The sequence below is a fragment of the Acinonyx jubatus genome, chromosome A2 (assembly GCF_027475565.1).
Source record: "Acinonyx jubatus isolate Ajub_Pintada_27869175 chromosome A2, VMU_Ajub_asm_v1.0, whole genome shotgun sequence".
NCBI lineage: Eukaryota > Metazoa > Chordata > Mammalia > Carnivora > Felidae > Acinonyx > Acinonyx jubatus.
In genome coordinates this window covers 321,981-339,349 of record NC_069383.1, presented here as the reverse complement: position 1 = coordinate 339,349, position 17,369 = coordinate 321,981, and the positions used below count along the sequence as shown (strand labels likewise).

At 44.7% G+C, this 17,369-nt stretch overlaps 1 protein-coding gene across 5 annotated transcripts in view; it reads left to right on the top strand.

Moving 5' to 3' along the window:
• Positions 1-4,982: 4,982 nt before the first annotated feature.
• The window catches only part of DYNC2I1 (dynein 2 intermediate chain 1), a 74,801-nt gene continuing 62,414 nt past the window's right edge, over positions 4,983-17,369 (top strand). For 2 of the 5 annotated variants that reach the window (XM_027051327.2, XM_027051325.2), the window contains exons 1-4: positions 4,984-5,126; positions 11,942-11,995; positions 13,140-13,554; positions 16,392-16,483. In XM_027051327.2, the coding sequence (XP_026907128.1) occupies positions 5,112-5,126; positions 11,942-11,995; positions 13,140-13,554; positions 16,392-16,483 (576 nt within the window). In that variant the 5' untranslated portion in view covers positions 4,984-5,111. Of the gene's footprint in view, positions 5,127-11,941; positions 11,996-13,139; positions 13,555-16,391; positions 16,484-17,369 lie in introns of all 5 variants that reach the window. The other 3 variants (XM_027051329.2, XM_027051328.2, XM_027051326.2) reach the window with 2 other exon arrangements.

The window sequence follows — 17,369 nt, the reverse complement described above, 5'->3', positions numbered from 1 at the left end:
GGGTGGTTCGTGGTGGGAATCTGGGCGACGAATGGAGTGCTGTGTACTTGCATATTTTCTCTAAGTTTGAAATTAATTTGAAAGTCATTTTTTAAAGTCCGTGTTTTGATCAAATGGCCAATTCAAAATGCGGATTTGATTGACTCTCTTCTGCGCTTGGTTTCCTTTGTTCCTATTCATGACAACAGAGCTTGCCACACTTGACCCTCCTTCTTGCCTCGCCTCCCGACCTAGGGTCTGCACTGCTGCTCATCCCTGCCATACCCTGCTGTCACCTGTCTGTGCCTGTATACCTGCTGTTCTCTGAGTCCGGACTACCCTTCTCTCTCTGTCCATATGCAAAACTCCGGTTCATCTTTCAAAAAACAATTTGTATATCTCCACCTCTGGGAAAAATTTTGTGATATTTCCCTCCTCATGTTAATCCTGTCTGTACCTTATGCTCATGATTACGCTTTTCTGCTGTATACCGCTCAGCCCTTAGGAGCCTGGAGGCAGCTCTGTGCATGTGACGGGGAGCCCTGATATTCTTGGGGGAAGTCCAAATGAGGTGGTACACATTAGAACCCGCAACTGAAGCCATCTATCAAGTCACAAGCCCCATGTCGGTTTCTGTCGCTATTGAAGATGATATTTGTGTGGCCTCACTGGGTCCTCCGCTCAGGTCTCATGAGGTGAAACCAAGTGTTGGCTGAGCTGTGGCCTCCTCTGGAGACCTTCAGCTGAGACCCCTCCCAAGTTCATTCAGGGTGTTGGCAGATTTCAGTTCATTGCAGCTGTAGGGCTCAAGTCCCTGATTTCTGCCAGCTGGCCGCCAGGAGTCACCTTCTGTGTCTCCCACTTGCCCCTCCTTCGGCCCCTCCTAGTGTGGTAGTTTGCTTCTTCTTCCAGGACAGTAGGAGTGTTTCTCAGATGTATCACCTTCTTTGGAAGTCAGGCCCACTCACGAAAACCTCCCTTTTGACCAATTAGTCAACCGAACAGTAACCTGACCATAGGAGTAGATCCCATCACATTTACAGGTTCTGCTCACACTCAGGAAGAGAGAGAGTTAAACAAGAGCATGGATGCCAGGGACTGGAATCTGAGACCAGAGTTCTGCCTACCGCAATCTCTTCATTGATGCAAGTGCTCCAATTATGGCTTCATACCATAGCAGATAATTTATAGATTTATGAAAGGAGGTTCTAATTTTGGTATCCCACCTATTTCCATCTGCCCTAAATGCTTATAATTTAGGTGCTAACATATAACAATAATAAACTTGTTAATAACTAACACTGTGGGCTTAGTTTGCCACAGACGATGTTCTGGGTACTTTGCACAATTGCTCATGTAATCCTCACGACTGCTCTACGGAATTAGGCACCTTATAATACCCATTTTACTGAAGAGCTAACTGAGGCATAGGTAGTAAAATAAACTGCCCAGGTTCACACAGCCAGTGAGAGGCTGATCAGACTTCTCACTAGCACATTAGCACATAAATTGACTCACAGGTAGGTTTTGTATCATACCCACATACACAGACATTACAGTGACACGAAATTTAGCTGACCTGGAAAACCAATGAGTTTGGGACAGGAAAGTTCTTGACTTCTGTAACAAAGTTGCTTATAACTGAAGAAATGTTTTGTTTTTATCATAACCTGGAATTACAAGTTGGTTTACAGTCTAGTGAGGGAGATGGACACGTGTTCAAATTCTAGAAAAGTGGATGCAGTAGAACTGTAACAAACCATTTGGACCGAGTGTGAGCAGGGGAGGATCTGTGCAGGGTTGCTGCAGTGAAGGCTCCAGGGGGATTGAGGCAAATCTGGCTGGGGAAAGGGGCAGAAAAGCAGCTTTGTGCAATGAGGCTTCACAGTATGCAGAGCCCCACAAAGCCCACTCCTGGCTTCCACTCATCTCCAGCCCACCTTTCCTTCAGCATTCTGGTCCCAATTTTAATGACTTACCATTGCCCAACAATGCTTTAAATCTTCACGTCATGCCATTCAAGGCCCCTCACCACCTGGCCATGTTCCCTTTCCAACCTCCTCTCTGACCATCTCACGCCACCCCATGCCCCCTGCCACCCCCACACATACCTTTGCTAGAGACCTGGTCCACTCCACACCGAGGCCGCTCGCCACATGGGGCTTTGAGCACGTGAAATGTGGCTAGTCTGAATGGACGTATGCTGTAAGTGTAAAATATACACTGGGTTTTGAAGACAGTGTAAGAAAAATGTAAAATAACATTTAAATACATATGATAAAATGATAGCATTTTGTATGTATTGGGTTAAATACATTATTAACTTTGATTTCACCTCTTTCTTTTGCTGGATAATGTTTTATGTGGCTCACATTCTATTTCTACTGGACAGCACTGTTACAGGTACCATTTCTATATTTCCCAGAAGCCTCCAAAGCCTTCTTCTCTTTGTGCTTGTCCCCATATTTGTGTTCCCCTCAAGATGTTCTTTCTCAGCCTCTCTTCCTGGGAAGTTGTGCCCTTCCCAACCTTAGTCCTTTCTTCCAGACAGCCAGCTGTCAGCTCCTCGCTCGCTGCCTTTTAGCAGTAGCTCTCATGGGTTCATATTATCTAACAGCTGTTTGTTTGTCCTAGCAGTCACCAATCACCAGCTCCTAGAGGTCCAGAGAGTGTTTATGTAGCTTTCTATCCCTAGCACTCTGTCACTTCCCAGGTCATCAAGTGAACTTAGGAAGGCATCTATTGAATGAACACAATAAAAGAAAGATTATGTGAAAGGTAACTGCTCGTCCAATGAGTTACATAGAAAATGATTATTTTAGGAAGTCTGAGGAGAGAAAGACTGTTTTCGCTCCCGCTATAGCCCCTTATTCGGCAAATGCGGTGGGGAGAGTGTGAGAGAGGAGACAACATTTGCCAAGCCTGTGAATATGGTGCATCTGGGGAGCTCTCGGTCATTCTGTTTGCTGATGAAGGAGTGTAGTCCGGAAAGAGAGCCAAGGTGGAGATGGAAGCAGGGAGTGAGCTGCAAAGGGAGCTGCGGGGAAATAAGGGGCAGAGTCCACACAGGATTATTGTGAGTCTGGTTTCACTTGGGGGGTGACGGAGAAGGGCTTAAGGGCCACATCCAGGTTGGTCGTGCGGTGTGCACGACTTTGTCTAATGCTGTGGCTGTGACTTTATCCTGATGTTCAACAGAATCTGAAGCTGTTCCAGAATCAGCTGTGTTCTTGGCTTACAAAGAGTGACACAGTGGTTAAGAGAATGGACTTTGGCATCTGACTATCCACCAGCCTGGCTTTGTGAATTCAGTCAAGTCAGTTAACCTTTGTGGCCTTCAGTCTCCTCATCGGACAAACGGTAACATGCCTACCTCACGGGGATGCCACGAGAATTAAGCGAATGGTGAAATGGAAAGTTTTAGTTTGGTGCCTCACTCAGAACAATTCCTAAATATATCATTGGTACCACTGAGACTGCCTTTCCCACCTTCCTTTTGTGTTATGTTCTTCCTAAGTGCTAATGAGTGAAAATGAAAAAGGTAGTAGTGATATGCCCAGACCAGAGTACAATTAAATAGAAAAGGCTTTTGGGATCTGTTATAAATTTCTCTAAGGCAAAAAGCCTGGTAAATGGCTGGAACAAGGTAGATAGACCCATAAAACTGTAAGCTGGTTCCTAACAGTATGTGGTTCAATAATACGATAGCTGCTAAACAAATTTTGTATTTACGGGAAAGCATGATATCACAAGCACAGACTATTAATAACATGCTCACTGAGGTAACATGATTTGAGAGCGTTGTGTGCATGAAAACACGAGTGGAATCTTTTCTTTCTTTTTTAAAAAATGTTTTATTATTTCTGAGAGACAAAGACAGAGCATGAGCAGGGGAGGGGCAGAGAGGGAGGGAGACACAGAATCCAAACCAGGCTCCAGGCTCTGAGCTGTCAGCACAGAGCCCAATGTGGGGCTTGAACTCACAAACTGTGAGATCATGACCTGTCAGCCACTTAACCCACTGAGCCACTCAGGTGCCCCAAGTGGAATCCTTTCTTAGTTACATTTGCATACTAAACAAATCCAAAACAGTTTGTGAAAACACAGCTAAACATCAGCTATAACCTGCATCACTGGAATTGGACCATCCCTCTTCAATCTTGAATGTTTAAGATCGGCTTTTATAGTAAGTTTCAAAGAAAATAAGTCTGATAAAATAAGTCTGAGATGAAGAATATTTGTCTTAATGTTTCAGTTCTTGTCCCTTGTCTTTTATAAAAAATCATTCTTTCAACAATTACACTTTCAAATACTTTATGATTCCGAGTATCTTACAGGGTGTGTAATATCAAATGATATATATGGGAAAATAATTTCTAAGGTGCAAAACCTTCATACACAGATGAAAAGCTCTTCTCTAATCTGTACATTTGCTAAGTCGACTTTCGGGGTGCTTAATTTTCTTGCTTTTAAGAGGTGGGACGTGAGATTGCTTCCTGATGCAGTTTCAGGACCCGAGAATACCGCCCTCCAGGCACCTGGTCGGTGGGCTCTGAGGATAAAAGGCCCCAGAAGATGGAGTTTAGCCGGTGAAGCCGCAGTCGGCTCAGCAGCCATGCCTCAGTTTCCTCGTTGTAGCTCCGGAAGTCCAGTGACCCGGCTCAGCTCCAGTCCTCCCAGCTTGGCCGGAGGGTCAGCCCAGTTTAGTCCCCGCGCCAAGGCCCGTGCCCCCTCACCCAACCGGACGCTGACCAGCCAGGGGACCCCGGCTTCGGCCCCTTCCTTAACGCATCACCGGGTGAGGCCCGCGTTGCAGGGGCGGGGGATGGGGTGGAGAATGGACGTCAGAAGGGCCAGCGATCGCTCGGCCCTCTGCTGCCTCTGCCTGTCAGTTGCTAGGCCCCGGGGAGGCACAGGCGCTCCGGGAACGGCCGCGGGGCGTTCTGGGATAGCGGTGGCCCGGCGCTCTTCTGCTCGTGCCTGCCAAGGGCTAGGGGCCGGAAGAGCGCAAGCACGCTAGGAGCAGGCGCGCGGCATGCCGGGACAGCGGTCGTTCGGCGCTCGGTTGCTCGCGCCTGCCAGTTGCTAGGAGCCGGGGACGCCGGCCCCGCAGCCGCGGCCTGCGAGCGGCGATGGAGCCCGGGAAGGTGGGTGCGAGCGGGAGGCTCGCGGGGCAGGTCCCGGGGTCGCCCGTGGGCCCGGAGCGCACGGTTGTCGGCGTCCCGGCCTCCCTCCCGCCGCGGTCGCGTCGCGTGTTGGGTGTTGTAGGAGTTGGTCCAGGGCGGGCTGTGGCAGGGTGTGCGCGTCGTCGGGAGCCAGGTGGTGGCGTGGACGGATGGAAGTACAGAGCGGTGGACTCTTGAGTGATGGGACGGTGTTGCTCTGCGGGGGGTCACCCCCCTCTTCCTCTGACCTGCTTCGCGCCCAGCTTCCGAGGGCGGGAATGCAGTGAAGTGGCTGGAGTTTAAATTCTGGCTTCTCTACTTCCTTGCATGATGTCTAGAAAATGACTTAACAGGTCTTATTTTGTAGTTCATAAAGTTGGGACATTAATAATAGCAACTTCATAGGTGTTTATGAGGAGTCAATGGGATTTTGTAATAAAAGTGCTTAGAAAGGTGCTTAAAACAGTGTTACTAACACTCGGTAAATTTTATTTTTCTCGTGTATTGATTCCTGAGCAGTAAAAGATGAGGGTTTTAGTTTGCATGCATTTCCTACTTCTCCTTCTTTCTCTTATTTTTGTTTTTTCGTTTATCATTTACTTCTGCAATGTTAACTAATATGCTTTAAAATTTTTTTTTAATGTTTATCTTTATTTTTGAGACACAGAGAGAGAGACAGCAAAAGCGGGGGAGAGGCAGAGAGAGAGGGAGACACAGAATCGGAAGCAGGCTCCAGGCTCTGAGCTGTCAGCACAGAGCCCGACGCAGGGCTCGAACTCGTCAACTGGGAGATCATGACCTGAGCTGAAGTCGGAGGCTCAACCGACTGAGCCACCCAGGCACCCCTTAACTAGTATTCTTTATATTTATTCTGTGTTATGTCGACTTTAGGTAGTATCTTTTAACTTTCCATTAGTTAGGATTAGGAAGTTAGTATCCTATGCTACCCTCCATCTATTTTAAAGTCCACCAACTTCCTGACCCCTGTCATCTTCCATACCATTCTCTTATATTTTCATAAGTCATTCTTAACCTACATTCTCTGATTTGTTTGTAGGTTGATTTTGAAATAGGAAACCAATCCACACTGTAATACATGATTAATACATGAGTAGTATTTATTGTAGAACTTAGTAATGTGAATGCACCAACAGAGAAAATGCAGTCGTGTATCCCTCAACTCCTGCTGCTCAAGGAACTATGTTCCTGGCATCAGAGTCACTAGATCATATTTTCTTACTTTCAATTAATTGTACCACACGTAGTTTACTTCATATTTGGAGCATGTCTTTCTTAAATGGTTCTTTGGTTTTCCTGTAATTTGTATTTGCCTTCTCTTTGGCAAAAAAGAACATATCCCCTTTTTCTTAACCTTACCACTTACATATTTTAGCTTATTAATCAGTCATATTATCTGTTTAATAAAATCTGCTTTAAAAGATTATTCTCAGAGTTCTCTGACTTCTTTTCTAATCACGGCTAATTTTTTTTCTAGACCTTTTTAGAGCTATTGTCTGGGAATTTCTTTTATGTGTAATTCTGGGTTAGGTCTACTGTTTTTTTTGGATCCAGTGTCATCAGCTTTCTTGAAATCCCCCTTTCTCCCCTGGAGTAAATCCTCAACTACCTTTTTAAATGAGAGTATGTAGGAAGAAAGTCTTTAGTATACTGATACGCTTGTTTGAGACTTTAGCCTAGCATAGAATTCTAGGATCAGAATTAATTTCCCTGGGACTTTGAAGGCATTCTGCTTTCACCTTCTAGCAACCAGTTTGGCTGATAAGATATTTTTGTAATTACATTTTCTTTCTTTCCAGAAGATTTAGGATCTTTGTGGTGTTCTGAGCATATATGGCAATGTGTTTATTGTGGGTCTTTTTTTCATTCATTATTTTTGACATTTGATTTTCCCTTTCAGAATGAAAACTCAGGTCTACCTTTACTTCTAGGACACTTTTTTCTTTCTTTCTTTTTTAATGTTTCATTCATTTTTGAGAGAGAGAATGCGTGTGCTCATGTAAGGCAGGGGCAGAGAGCAAATCCCAAGCAGGCTCCTTGCTGTCAGTGCAGAGCCTGACACGGGGCTTGATATTACAAACCATGAGATGATGACCTGAGTTGAAATTGAGAGCCAGTTGCTTAACTGAGCTACCCAGGTGCCCCCAGGACATTTTTTTCTATTCTATATTTACTTCTTTCTGTTTTCTCCATTCTCTCTGGAACTCTGATTCAGCTGTTAGATGTTGAATTCGTGGCACATATTTCCCATCTCCTTGACTTTATGTTTTCTATATTCTGGTTTCTACAACTTTAATGTTGACTCCATCTACTTAATTGTTAAATCTAATTTAATTAATTAATTTTTAAAGCAAAGAACTTTTATTACTTGTTACAAGTAAAGGGATAGGGAGCATGGTCTCCCCTTGGGGCAAGTGCAGGAAGCTTTTTTAAATTTTTTAAAACTAAAAAAAAAAATAAAAAATTTAATTCCCATAGAGTTAACATACAGTGTTATATTAACTTCTAGTGTACAATATAGTGATTCAACAATTTCATAAATTACTGAATGCTCATTAAGACAAGCACACTTCTTAATCCCTGTCACCTGTTTCACCCATCCCCCCCCCCCCCCCCCCCCCCCCCGCTAACAATCAGTTTGTTCTCTGTAAGTTAGAGTGTTTCTTGATTTCTCTCTCTTTTTTCCCCCTTTGCTCATTTGTTTTGTTTCCTAAATTCCACATATGAGTGAAATTATATGGAATTTGTCTTTCCCTGACTGAGTTATTTCACTTAGCATAATACTCTGTAGTTCCATTCATGTCCTTGCAAATGGCAAGATTATATTTTTTTTATGGCTGAGTAATATTCTATTGTATATGTATACATTTTTTCTTTTTAAACTTTTTTTAATGTTTATTTTTGACAGAGAAAGACAGAGAGAGAGAGAGAGAGAGAGAGAGAGAGAGAGAGCATGAGCAGGGGAGGAGCAGAGAGAGAGGGAGACACAGAATCCAAAGCAGGCTCCAGGCTCTGAGCTGTCAGCACAGAGCCCAATGTGGGGCTTGAACTCACAAACTGTGAGATCATGACCTGAGCCGAAGTCTGACGCTCAACCTACTGAGCCACCCAGGCCCCCCCCCCCCCCATATTCATCAATCAATAGACACTTGGGCTGTTTCCATAATTTGGCTATTTTAAATAATGCTGCTATGAACACTGGGGGGGGGGGGGCATGTATCCCTTTGATTTTTTTTTTTTAAATTAATATTTCTCTTTTTTTCTTTGGGTCATTTTCTTTATTTTTTTTTCTTACAAGATTTTATTTAAATTCAAGGTAGTTAGCATACAGTGCAGAATCGGTTTCAGGGGTAGAATTTAGTGATTCTCACTTACATATAACACCCAGTGCTCATCACAACAAGTGCCCTCCTTAATGCCCATCACCCATTTAGCACATCCCTCACCCACCTCCCTCCATCAACCCTCAGTTTGTTCCCTAGAGTTAAAAGTCTTTTCTTTCAGGGTCGTTTTCTTTGTTTATTTTTCTTGAGTCTTGTCTTATGTCATTTTTTTTCTCAAATGCCTGATTGAGTTTTCATATTTTTGAATGAAGCACCAGATTAATTAAAGTTAAGTTTTTTTGAATAGTAGGGGTTTGCTTTGCTCGTTCCCTCTGAGTCCTTTCCCAGAATTGTTTGTAAAACCCTTGTTCTTAACCAGTGAGTTAGGATTCCAGAGCATGGAGATTCCTCAGGCTCTTTACTTCCCCAAACATTTAATTGTCAGACGTGTATTTCCCTATTAGATCTTTTCTCTCCGCTGGCTTTCTGTGATCTTGGATGACATAGTTCACCTAGTTGATCACATTTTGCATTGCCTTGGATTATTTTGGGGGTTTTCTAATACATATTTGTAAAATAAACATTTCAAAGTAGCAAAAGCAGCTACTGAATACCCATATTAGGTTCTCATTTGCAAGTTGGTCATTAACTTTTTAGGAAGTTAATCTCCTGGTTATTAGAACTTAGTCATGTGATTATTAGAGTGCTGAAGAATTAGCGTATTTTGTTCCATAAAGTCAAGGGAAGGATAAAGCCTTCATGAAGTGATTGGAATAAAATTGTACTGGACCTTTTGATGTTGTTTAATTTTTTTTTAAAATTTATTTATTTTGAGAGAGAACGCAAGTGGGGAAGGGGCACAGAGAGAAAGAGAGGGAAAGAGAGAATCCCAAGCAGGCTCCACACCATCAGTGCAGAGCCCGATGTGGAGCTGGAACTTACAAACAGCGAGATCATGACCTGAGCTGAAGTCAGACACTTAACAGACTGAGCCACCCAGGCGTCCTGATGTTGTTTATTGTAACTTTACCATGTACCAAGCTCTTCTTTGGGTTTGTGTCAGTATGTTTATTTGCTGACATCATAGCTATCACTAACATTACAAGTTTGTGTTCTTTATTTCTGCTAGGATCATACCAGGGTTCAGTATTGTGTAGTTATTCTTAGAAAACTAAAATTTAATGGCATGTTTGCTGACTACCCTGATAAGGGTAGTGACAGTTTTCAGTGACAGTTCTTTAAAAACACTTTAGTTTGCCTTGCTTCCAGTGTTCATGACTTTTATTTATTTCAGTGCCCAACGAAAATTCTAGAAATTTCTAAATTTTTCTGTTACATACCAAGTAATTGGTAGTGTGTGAGTTTATTATTGTCATGAAATTTATTAATCATAGCTTGAAATGTGTAAACATATATATGTAGATATATATGTTTATATTTAGGTTATCCTTAGAAGAAAATAAATTTCTACTTTCTTTTAAATGTTGTTATGTATTAGGAATCGCCATGTTCCAGCCATTCACTTAATGGTAACTGCTGTTAACTGTTCAGACAAGTGTGGGGCAATTTCATTCTGTTTTTCGAAAGGCTGCATGTTCTAGGGCAAGTACACTGAGCTCTCTGAGAATGGTCCTCACTAACCCACTTACGAGGTTCTCCTGCATGAAGAGCCCTAACATTTAGCGGCTCCTGGCAGCCTAAGGCCACATCCCTGTGGTGGCCCAGCCCCCCCGGGGCTGCTGTCTGGCAAAGCTCAGGGCGGTGGGAAGAATGGTCGTTTTGCCAGCACTTGGATAGGCCTGCCTCCCCTTCTCGTACATTTGCAGTTGGGCACCCTTCCTCTGTCCCTTGGAGATGTCCATGTGTGTCTGCAACCCCGGAGTGTTTCTCCCTAGGACCTGAGAGCCATCCTGGAAATGGAACCCTCAGGAAGGATGAGGCCTCTGTGGGAAGGTGGGCTGCTGACTTGCACAGCTGCCTGCCTGCAGACACAGCCAGCCTGGCTGCATTTACGCAGACCACCCCTGGGTGGTTTTCCCCGCCCTGGCTGCTCCTTTCAGTGCTCCCACCCCCCTCACCCCCCCACCCCCCACCGTGGGAATGGAGCTCGGCTACCCCCTGCTGTCAGTGGTTTGTCTTTGACCCTCTCCCTACACTGCTGATCTGCAATCCACTCCAGAAGGAACTCAGTACATTTTGTGGTTATAGTATACTTGGGCTAGAATCTTAAAAGTGATTGCTTTGTATTTATTTCTAATTAGCATACTTATGAACTATTGTGAATGATTTTTCTATTTCCCTAATTTTCACACCAAGATTCTTGGTGGCTTATCCACGAATAACTATTCGTTTTTCATTTGTACTACATTAGCTTTGAATCTGAACCTTACAGGGGTGCCTGGGTGGCTCAGTCGGTTAAGCGTCTGACTCTTGGTTTCAGCTCAGGTCACAATCTCACGATTCGTGGGTTTGAGCCCCACATCAGGCTCTGCTCTGACCACACAGAGCCTGCCTGAGATTCTCTCTCTCCCTCTTTCTCTGCCCCTCCTCTGCTCTCTCTCTCTCTTAAAATAAATAAACTTAAAAATAAAAAAAAATTAAAAAAAATCTGGACCTTACAAAAATTTTACCTTTTTTTTGTACCCTCAAAGCAGTGTTTCTCAAAGGGAAAATAAAATAATCTGGATAAATCTCTCTTGTTGTCTACAGAAAACATCCTTGAACAATTTGCTTCGTGAGTTTCTTTCATTATTCAAATATGTCTTGCACGTGGCAGGTGAACTGTATATGGGCCTATGGAGGAGTCATGTTGCTGTGTGCTCAGCCCCTGATAGGGGCAGCCTGCCAGACAGGGACACTTCAGGGGAAGCAGGGACACTTCAGGGGAAACTGCTCCATTGGCAGCTAGAAATGTTGGGCAGTGGGACTAGACATTGACACGGGGCACTGGGTGGCATGGAGAAAGGTGGGGAGTGTGTGTTACCTACTCTTATGAAGTACCCAGAAGAACACATACTATAATCGTTTATAGGTACATTTAGACTAGGGAGTAATTTAAAAAACATTTTTTTAATGTTTATTTATTCTTGAGAGACAGAGAGAGAGAGAATGAGTGGGGAAGGGGCAGAGAGAGAGGGAGACACAGAATCTGAAGCAGGCTCCAGGCTCCGAGCTGTCAGCACAGAGCCCGACGCGGGGCTCGAACTCACAAACCGTGAGATCATGACCTGAGCCGAAGTCAGACACTTATCTGACTGAGCCACCCAGGTGCCCCAGGAGTAATTTTTTTAAAAGTCTGTGTTACTAATGCCTTTCCTTCTAGTAGGTAGTGATTTCTTGCACGTCAGTGACTAATTGCCATTGACTTACATGGCCTAATAAAAAAAGCAGCTCACTAGAGCGACAAAATTAGTTTTTTAAACTTTAAAAATTCTAACTTTATAATTTTCTTTTTAGAGAAGAACGAAAGATGATACTTGGAAAGCAGATGACCTCAGAAAACACCTCTGGGTAACATGTTTTAAAGATTTGGGTTGGGTCCTTTTGGACCTTGGATGGTTTCGTGACAGTTTTATTTGGTTTTCAACACAGCCTAACTTTGCTTATGTGTGGCTCATTTCAGAAGCATTCTCGACTCAGAGATAAAGCTGTACGGTTAATAGCTGTGGAACTGTGGGGGGAACGGGGTTGCCCAGCCCAGCGTCCCACCAGCTCCATCAGGTTTCTGTTAGGGTTCAGGGCGTGTGCCGTGTGTGTCTGTGCATGCGCGTGGTAGTGTGCACTGTGGGTGCGTATGTGTCTGTGTGGTTTCTCTGTGAGAGTGTGTGTGTGTGTGTTATGTTTGCATGTGTGTATTTGTGTGTGCACGTGTGTGCGTGTGTGTGTCTGTGTGGTGTGTGTGGAAGGGTCTTGGGCTGTGAAAATTAATTAAAGGAAAAGGGGGTTGGGAGGCCAGCACTGGGGGGGCTCAGGCACCACCACTCCACTGTCCACTGCAGACCCGACGGGAAGAGATGCACCTTCCATGTGATACTATTTTGCCAGCCCGGCAGGAGGAAGGAAGGTCTCCTCCTCCCCTGGCGACAGCTCAGCTCACGAGCAGCCACCACACTTCGGGCTCCCAGTTCACCCCTCCTGGCTCCCCCTTTCCTCTGTGAAAGAGCCTCCTCTCCTCTGTTCTGCAGAATCACCTGTGGTTTTGCCACAGCTTAATTGTCCCAGACTGCAATTCTCTGCCGTTCCTGAAGAAACCCATTTTTGCTGGTAAAATAACTGGGGGTTTTATCTTTAAGATTAATGGGGTGAGATCGAGACCTCCTGAGAGTTTTATCAGGGAGAGTGTCCTTGTTCTTTGAGTGGGACCCAGGCTGTTGCTGTCTCAGAGACTTTAAGACACAGTTACAGTATGCCTTTCTTTTTCTTTCTGTTTGGTATAGTATTTCAGATTTGACTTGCCAGCAAAAGTGAATGTCCCTTGTGAACGGGTGCCCGTTGCCAGTCGTAGAAATGCTCCATCGGGTTCCGCTAACTGTGGCCTCAGAGACACGTCTTCCAGGCCCGTCTTGCTGGGATGGAAAGCAGGGGAAGCTAGTGTGAAGTCACCTCAATGAGCAGGACTCACATTCCGGATTCTGCTTTCTTTCTGTTGGTTTAGGCCGCACACTCAGGTAATCCCAAGGGAGATAAGAAGCACAGAGAAAAGAAGCTTCGTAAGGAGTCAGAAGTGGACTTCCCTGAAGACAAAGAGCAAAAGCATAGGGACCCAGACCGAGACACCAAGCACAGAGAGAGGCCTGCTGAGAGAGACGGTCACGCGTCCAGAGAGAACCCTCGTGGGGACAGAGACCGAGAAAAGCCAAGGGAAAGGAAAAAGGACTCCAGAGACCGGGACAGAGAAAGGCACAAAGAGAAATACCGAGAGCAGGACGCAGACAAGTCTCACAGTCGAGGAAAAGACAGGGACAAGGACAGAGAGCGCAGAGTGAGGAGGGAGGAGCTGAGGCAGACGGCCCAGCACAACCTGCTGGGCTGGCAGCTCCCGGAGCCGGTGGAGCGCAGGGCGCGGGCAGGTGCGTGTCTCTGCCGCAGGCGGCCCCGCTTCAAGCCCCCCGTTCGCTGTGTCTTGTCCGAATTTCTCCGTAAAAGAGCTTCCTCGGAGCGGTTGCTCACTCATCATTGTGTTTCCTCTCGTGCTTTTCTAGACAGCTGAGCTTGGGCCTTGAAGGCGTAGGCCTCTGGTGTGTGTGTGTCCTTTTCACTGTTTTCTTTTCGATATTTTAAAAACTCATTCAGTCAGTGAAAGGAGTAACAAAGTTTCTCATTTGCTAGAGTTTTACTCTTGAAACTCATTAGATCACCCAAGTAAAGCTGAGTCTACATTGTAAATAAACAAATATAGTGCTTTTTATTTATTTATTTATTTATTATTTATTTATTTATTTATTTAATGTTTATTTTTGAGACAGAGAGACAGAGCATGAACAGGGGAGGGTCAGAGAGAGAGGGAGACACAGAATCTGAAGCAGGCTCCAGGCTCCGAGCTGTCAGCACAGAGCCCGACGCGGGGCTCCAACTCACGGATCGTGAGATCATGACCTGAGCCAAAGTCGGACGCTGAACCGACTGAGCCACCCAGGCGCCCCAAAAATAATGCTTTTTGATAAGAATACCTCAAAAGTGTCAGTTTTATTGTAAGTAAGATTTAAATGTTTTTGTCTAAATTTCCAGGATTCTAAGGTGAAGGTACATGCCCCCGCCTTAAAATGGAAGTATTGTATTTTTTAAATTAAACTAGCTGACATAAACAAAGAGGAACATATTTATTACTATTTTTTAAAATCATGTTTTTTTTTTTAAGTTCATTTATCTATTTTGACAGACGGAGCATGTGCACACACGAGCAGGGCAGGGACAGAGAGAGAGAGAGAATCCTAAGCAGTCTCCGCGCTGTCAGCGCAGAGGCTGAGGTGGGGTTCGATCTCACGAACCGTGAGATCACGACCTGAGCCAAAATCAAGAGACAGACGCTCAACTGACTGAGCCACGCAGGCACCCCACAGAAAGGAATATATTTAAAGAACGTGTAGGAATTGTTAGAATCGTCAGGAAGGCTGGAGATCCTGGTTCTGTAAAGGATGGACACCCAGGCCCTTCATTCCTGTTCGTGTTGCACGCTGTCGCCTTCTGCCGGGCCACTTCAGGTGTCGGCACACAGCTCAGCAGCGACGCAGCTATCGAGGCGTGAGTGCATTTTTGTTGGGTGAGGTATACCTAGGGGTGTGCTTACGGGTTAGCGGGTTCACCACTCGGTAAGTTTAACAGCAACTATCCTATCCGTTGCTTCTTTTTAGTATTATTATATTGATGCTCTTGGTATTTATTTCTAATAAAATCTTTTTTGTTCTCGCATCACTCTTTTGTGGTTGCTACCTGACCTTATTTCTTCAAGGCATTATCGATACGAGTAATCATATGATTAGACTGTTTGGCATTCCTTCCCCTTCCTTGGCATTTCCGGGCCCTTCCCATCTCCTCTGAGCCTCCTCTTCTGGGAAGTGTGGCCTTGCTCTTTGGGCTACCTCATCTGCTCCCTCCCTCTGACTGCATCCTTTCTCATGATTTTATACACGTGTCATCTGTTCCTGATTTCCAAGTTTTGGTCCCCAGCTAGGTTTCTTCCCTGAGTTCTGGGCTTACACATCCTTGTGTCCTTTGACATCTGATGGATGTTGCAAACATAATGGGTCCTGACCTGAGCTTCTCAAATCCCCACAAACCCTACTTCCCCAAAGCCTTACCCATTGTAGTTGATGCAGCTGCACCCTTCCCTTCCTCGGGTTGGAAAACCCAGGAGTCACTCTGACCCCACTCTGTCCTGCAGGCTCCCATAACCCGGCCCCTCTCTGCATGCCGCACCTGTCTCCCTGACCCTGTTTGGATCTCTTGTATTCCAGGCTCCTAGAAAAGCAATCAGTGCTCCATAAGGACTTTCTTTCCATGTTCTGTGTTTAATTTTGTCCTCATCTTTTAAAATGGTGATTCTCTTAATTTTAAGCCTAATGACTGTTTTTGTTGTCTGTACAGATTCAAAAGTGAAACTCTAGTTTGACCAGCAGGGAGAGACCTCAAATTGTGGGTAGGGGTGGGTTCTCCTCACCACAGGGGCCTCCCCCATCCCCCATCCACTGTGCCCTCGGCAGTGGGCTCCAGGAGTTGTGGAGCTGGTGCAGTTCCCGTGGCATCCCTGAGGCAGGCATCTCTTTCTTTGCAGCCAAGCACTTGGTGATGGCCCAGCTTTTCTCCATGGACTGGGCTTTGCTTCCCTGAGTGCTTCTGTCAGTGACCAGGAACTTAGATGGCATGTGTATTTGGGCTGGTGCCCCTCTTGAATTTCCAGCGGGGCTAGTCTCATATTTTCCAGGTTCCCTCCCTGGCAGTTGGCATTGTGATTTCCCTCTTTAGCCCATTTTAAGTTTAGATTCTGGAACTTTCCATTCTTTTTAAAAAATTTCTTACTTATTTTTGAGAGAGAGAGGGTGCATGTGTGTGCAAGCAGGAGAGAAGCTGGGAGAGAGGGGGAATTGGGGGGGGGGGGGAGAGAAAATCCCAAATAGGTTCTGTGCTTATCGCAGAGCCCAATGTGGGGCTTGATATCATGAACTGTGGGATCATGACCTGAGCTGAAACCAAGAATCAGACGCTCAACTGATTCAGCCACCAGGCACCCCTAGAAATTTCCATTCTTGATACTGGAGGATGTGTTTTAACTGAAGAATCTGTTTTCATAGGTGTTAATATGTAATACATAATTAAGTAATATGTACAGTAGAGATTGCAGCAAGATATTAGAAGATCATTTTGATGTGCGAAAGTTTGGAAATGTTGAAAATATGTTCCATTTTTGTAGGCAGCAAAGCAAGAGCGGAAGAGAAGGAGAGGAGAGACGAAGGCTCTGAATGGGGGGACGAAGAGAGGGAGAGGCGGTACCGCGAAAGAAAGGTAGGCCGCAAGCCCAGGAGCGGGTGCTCACGCAGGAGCGTTAGAAACAGTTTGGGAAAGTGTCGGAACAGGATTCAAGGTCTGAGGAAGTTTGCCTCCGCTTTTCCCTCACACGCACGTGTTGTTCTGTTCCAAGAGAAGTACGAGGTGATTTTGGAAAATTTAGGAAATCCAAATAGTAAGAAGGAAATAAAAACAAAGTCCACCCAGAGACAATTATTGATAGTATTTAAGTATTTATCCTGATAGAGTAGGTCTATGTACGTATTTGTGTGCATGTGTGTGTATACACACATGTTTTCTTCACGTGGAGTTTTACTCTTATGAACTGTTTAAACGATACATTTGGAGCAGTTTTCTAAGTCCCGTTTCTCTATAATATTATTTTAATGGCTGCATAATATAACAGTCAATGACATGGGTGTGTCATAGTTTTCTTGGCACATCTGCTCTTTTTGACGCTCAGGTTGCTTCTGGATTTTTTTTATTGTAAAGACATGCATGGGGTAAAGTCTTTCCGTTTATTCATAGTTATTTTCTTCTGATTAATTTCTGGAAATGAACTTGCTAGATGAGAGTAATGTAAACTTACTCCATCTGCTCTACATAAAAGCTGTGATTAGCTATATCGTCAGAGTGTAATTCCCTGTGTCCTAGGCAGCCGCTGGACACGATCATAATTTTTAATCTTTGCTAATTTGATCCAGAACAAGGGAGCACTTCTGAGCACTTTATGAAAGGGTTTCCTGCCCTCTTGTCAGTTATTCCCTGTGTGCATTTGCTTCCTTTCCTAACAGAGCATCTTATTCTGGGAGGACTTTAAAGATGAACTCCCTGCTAGTAACTTATGTTTCCACTTCTGTTTTGAATTTTTTTCATGGAATCT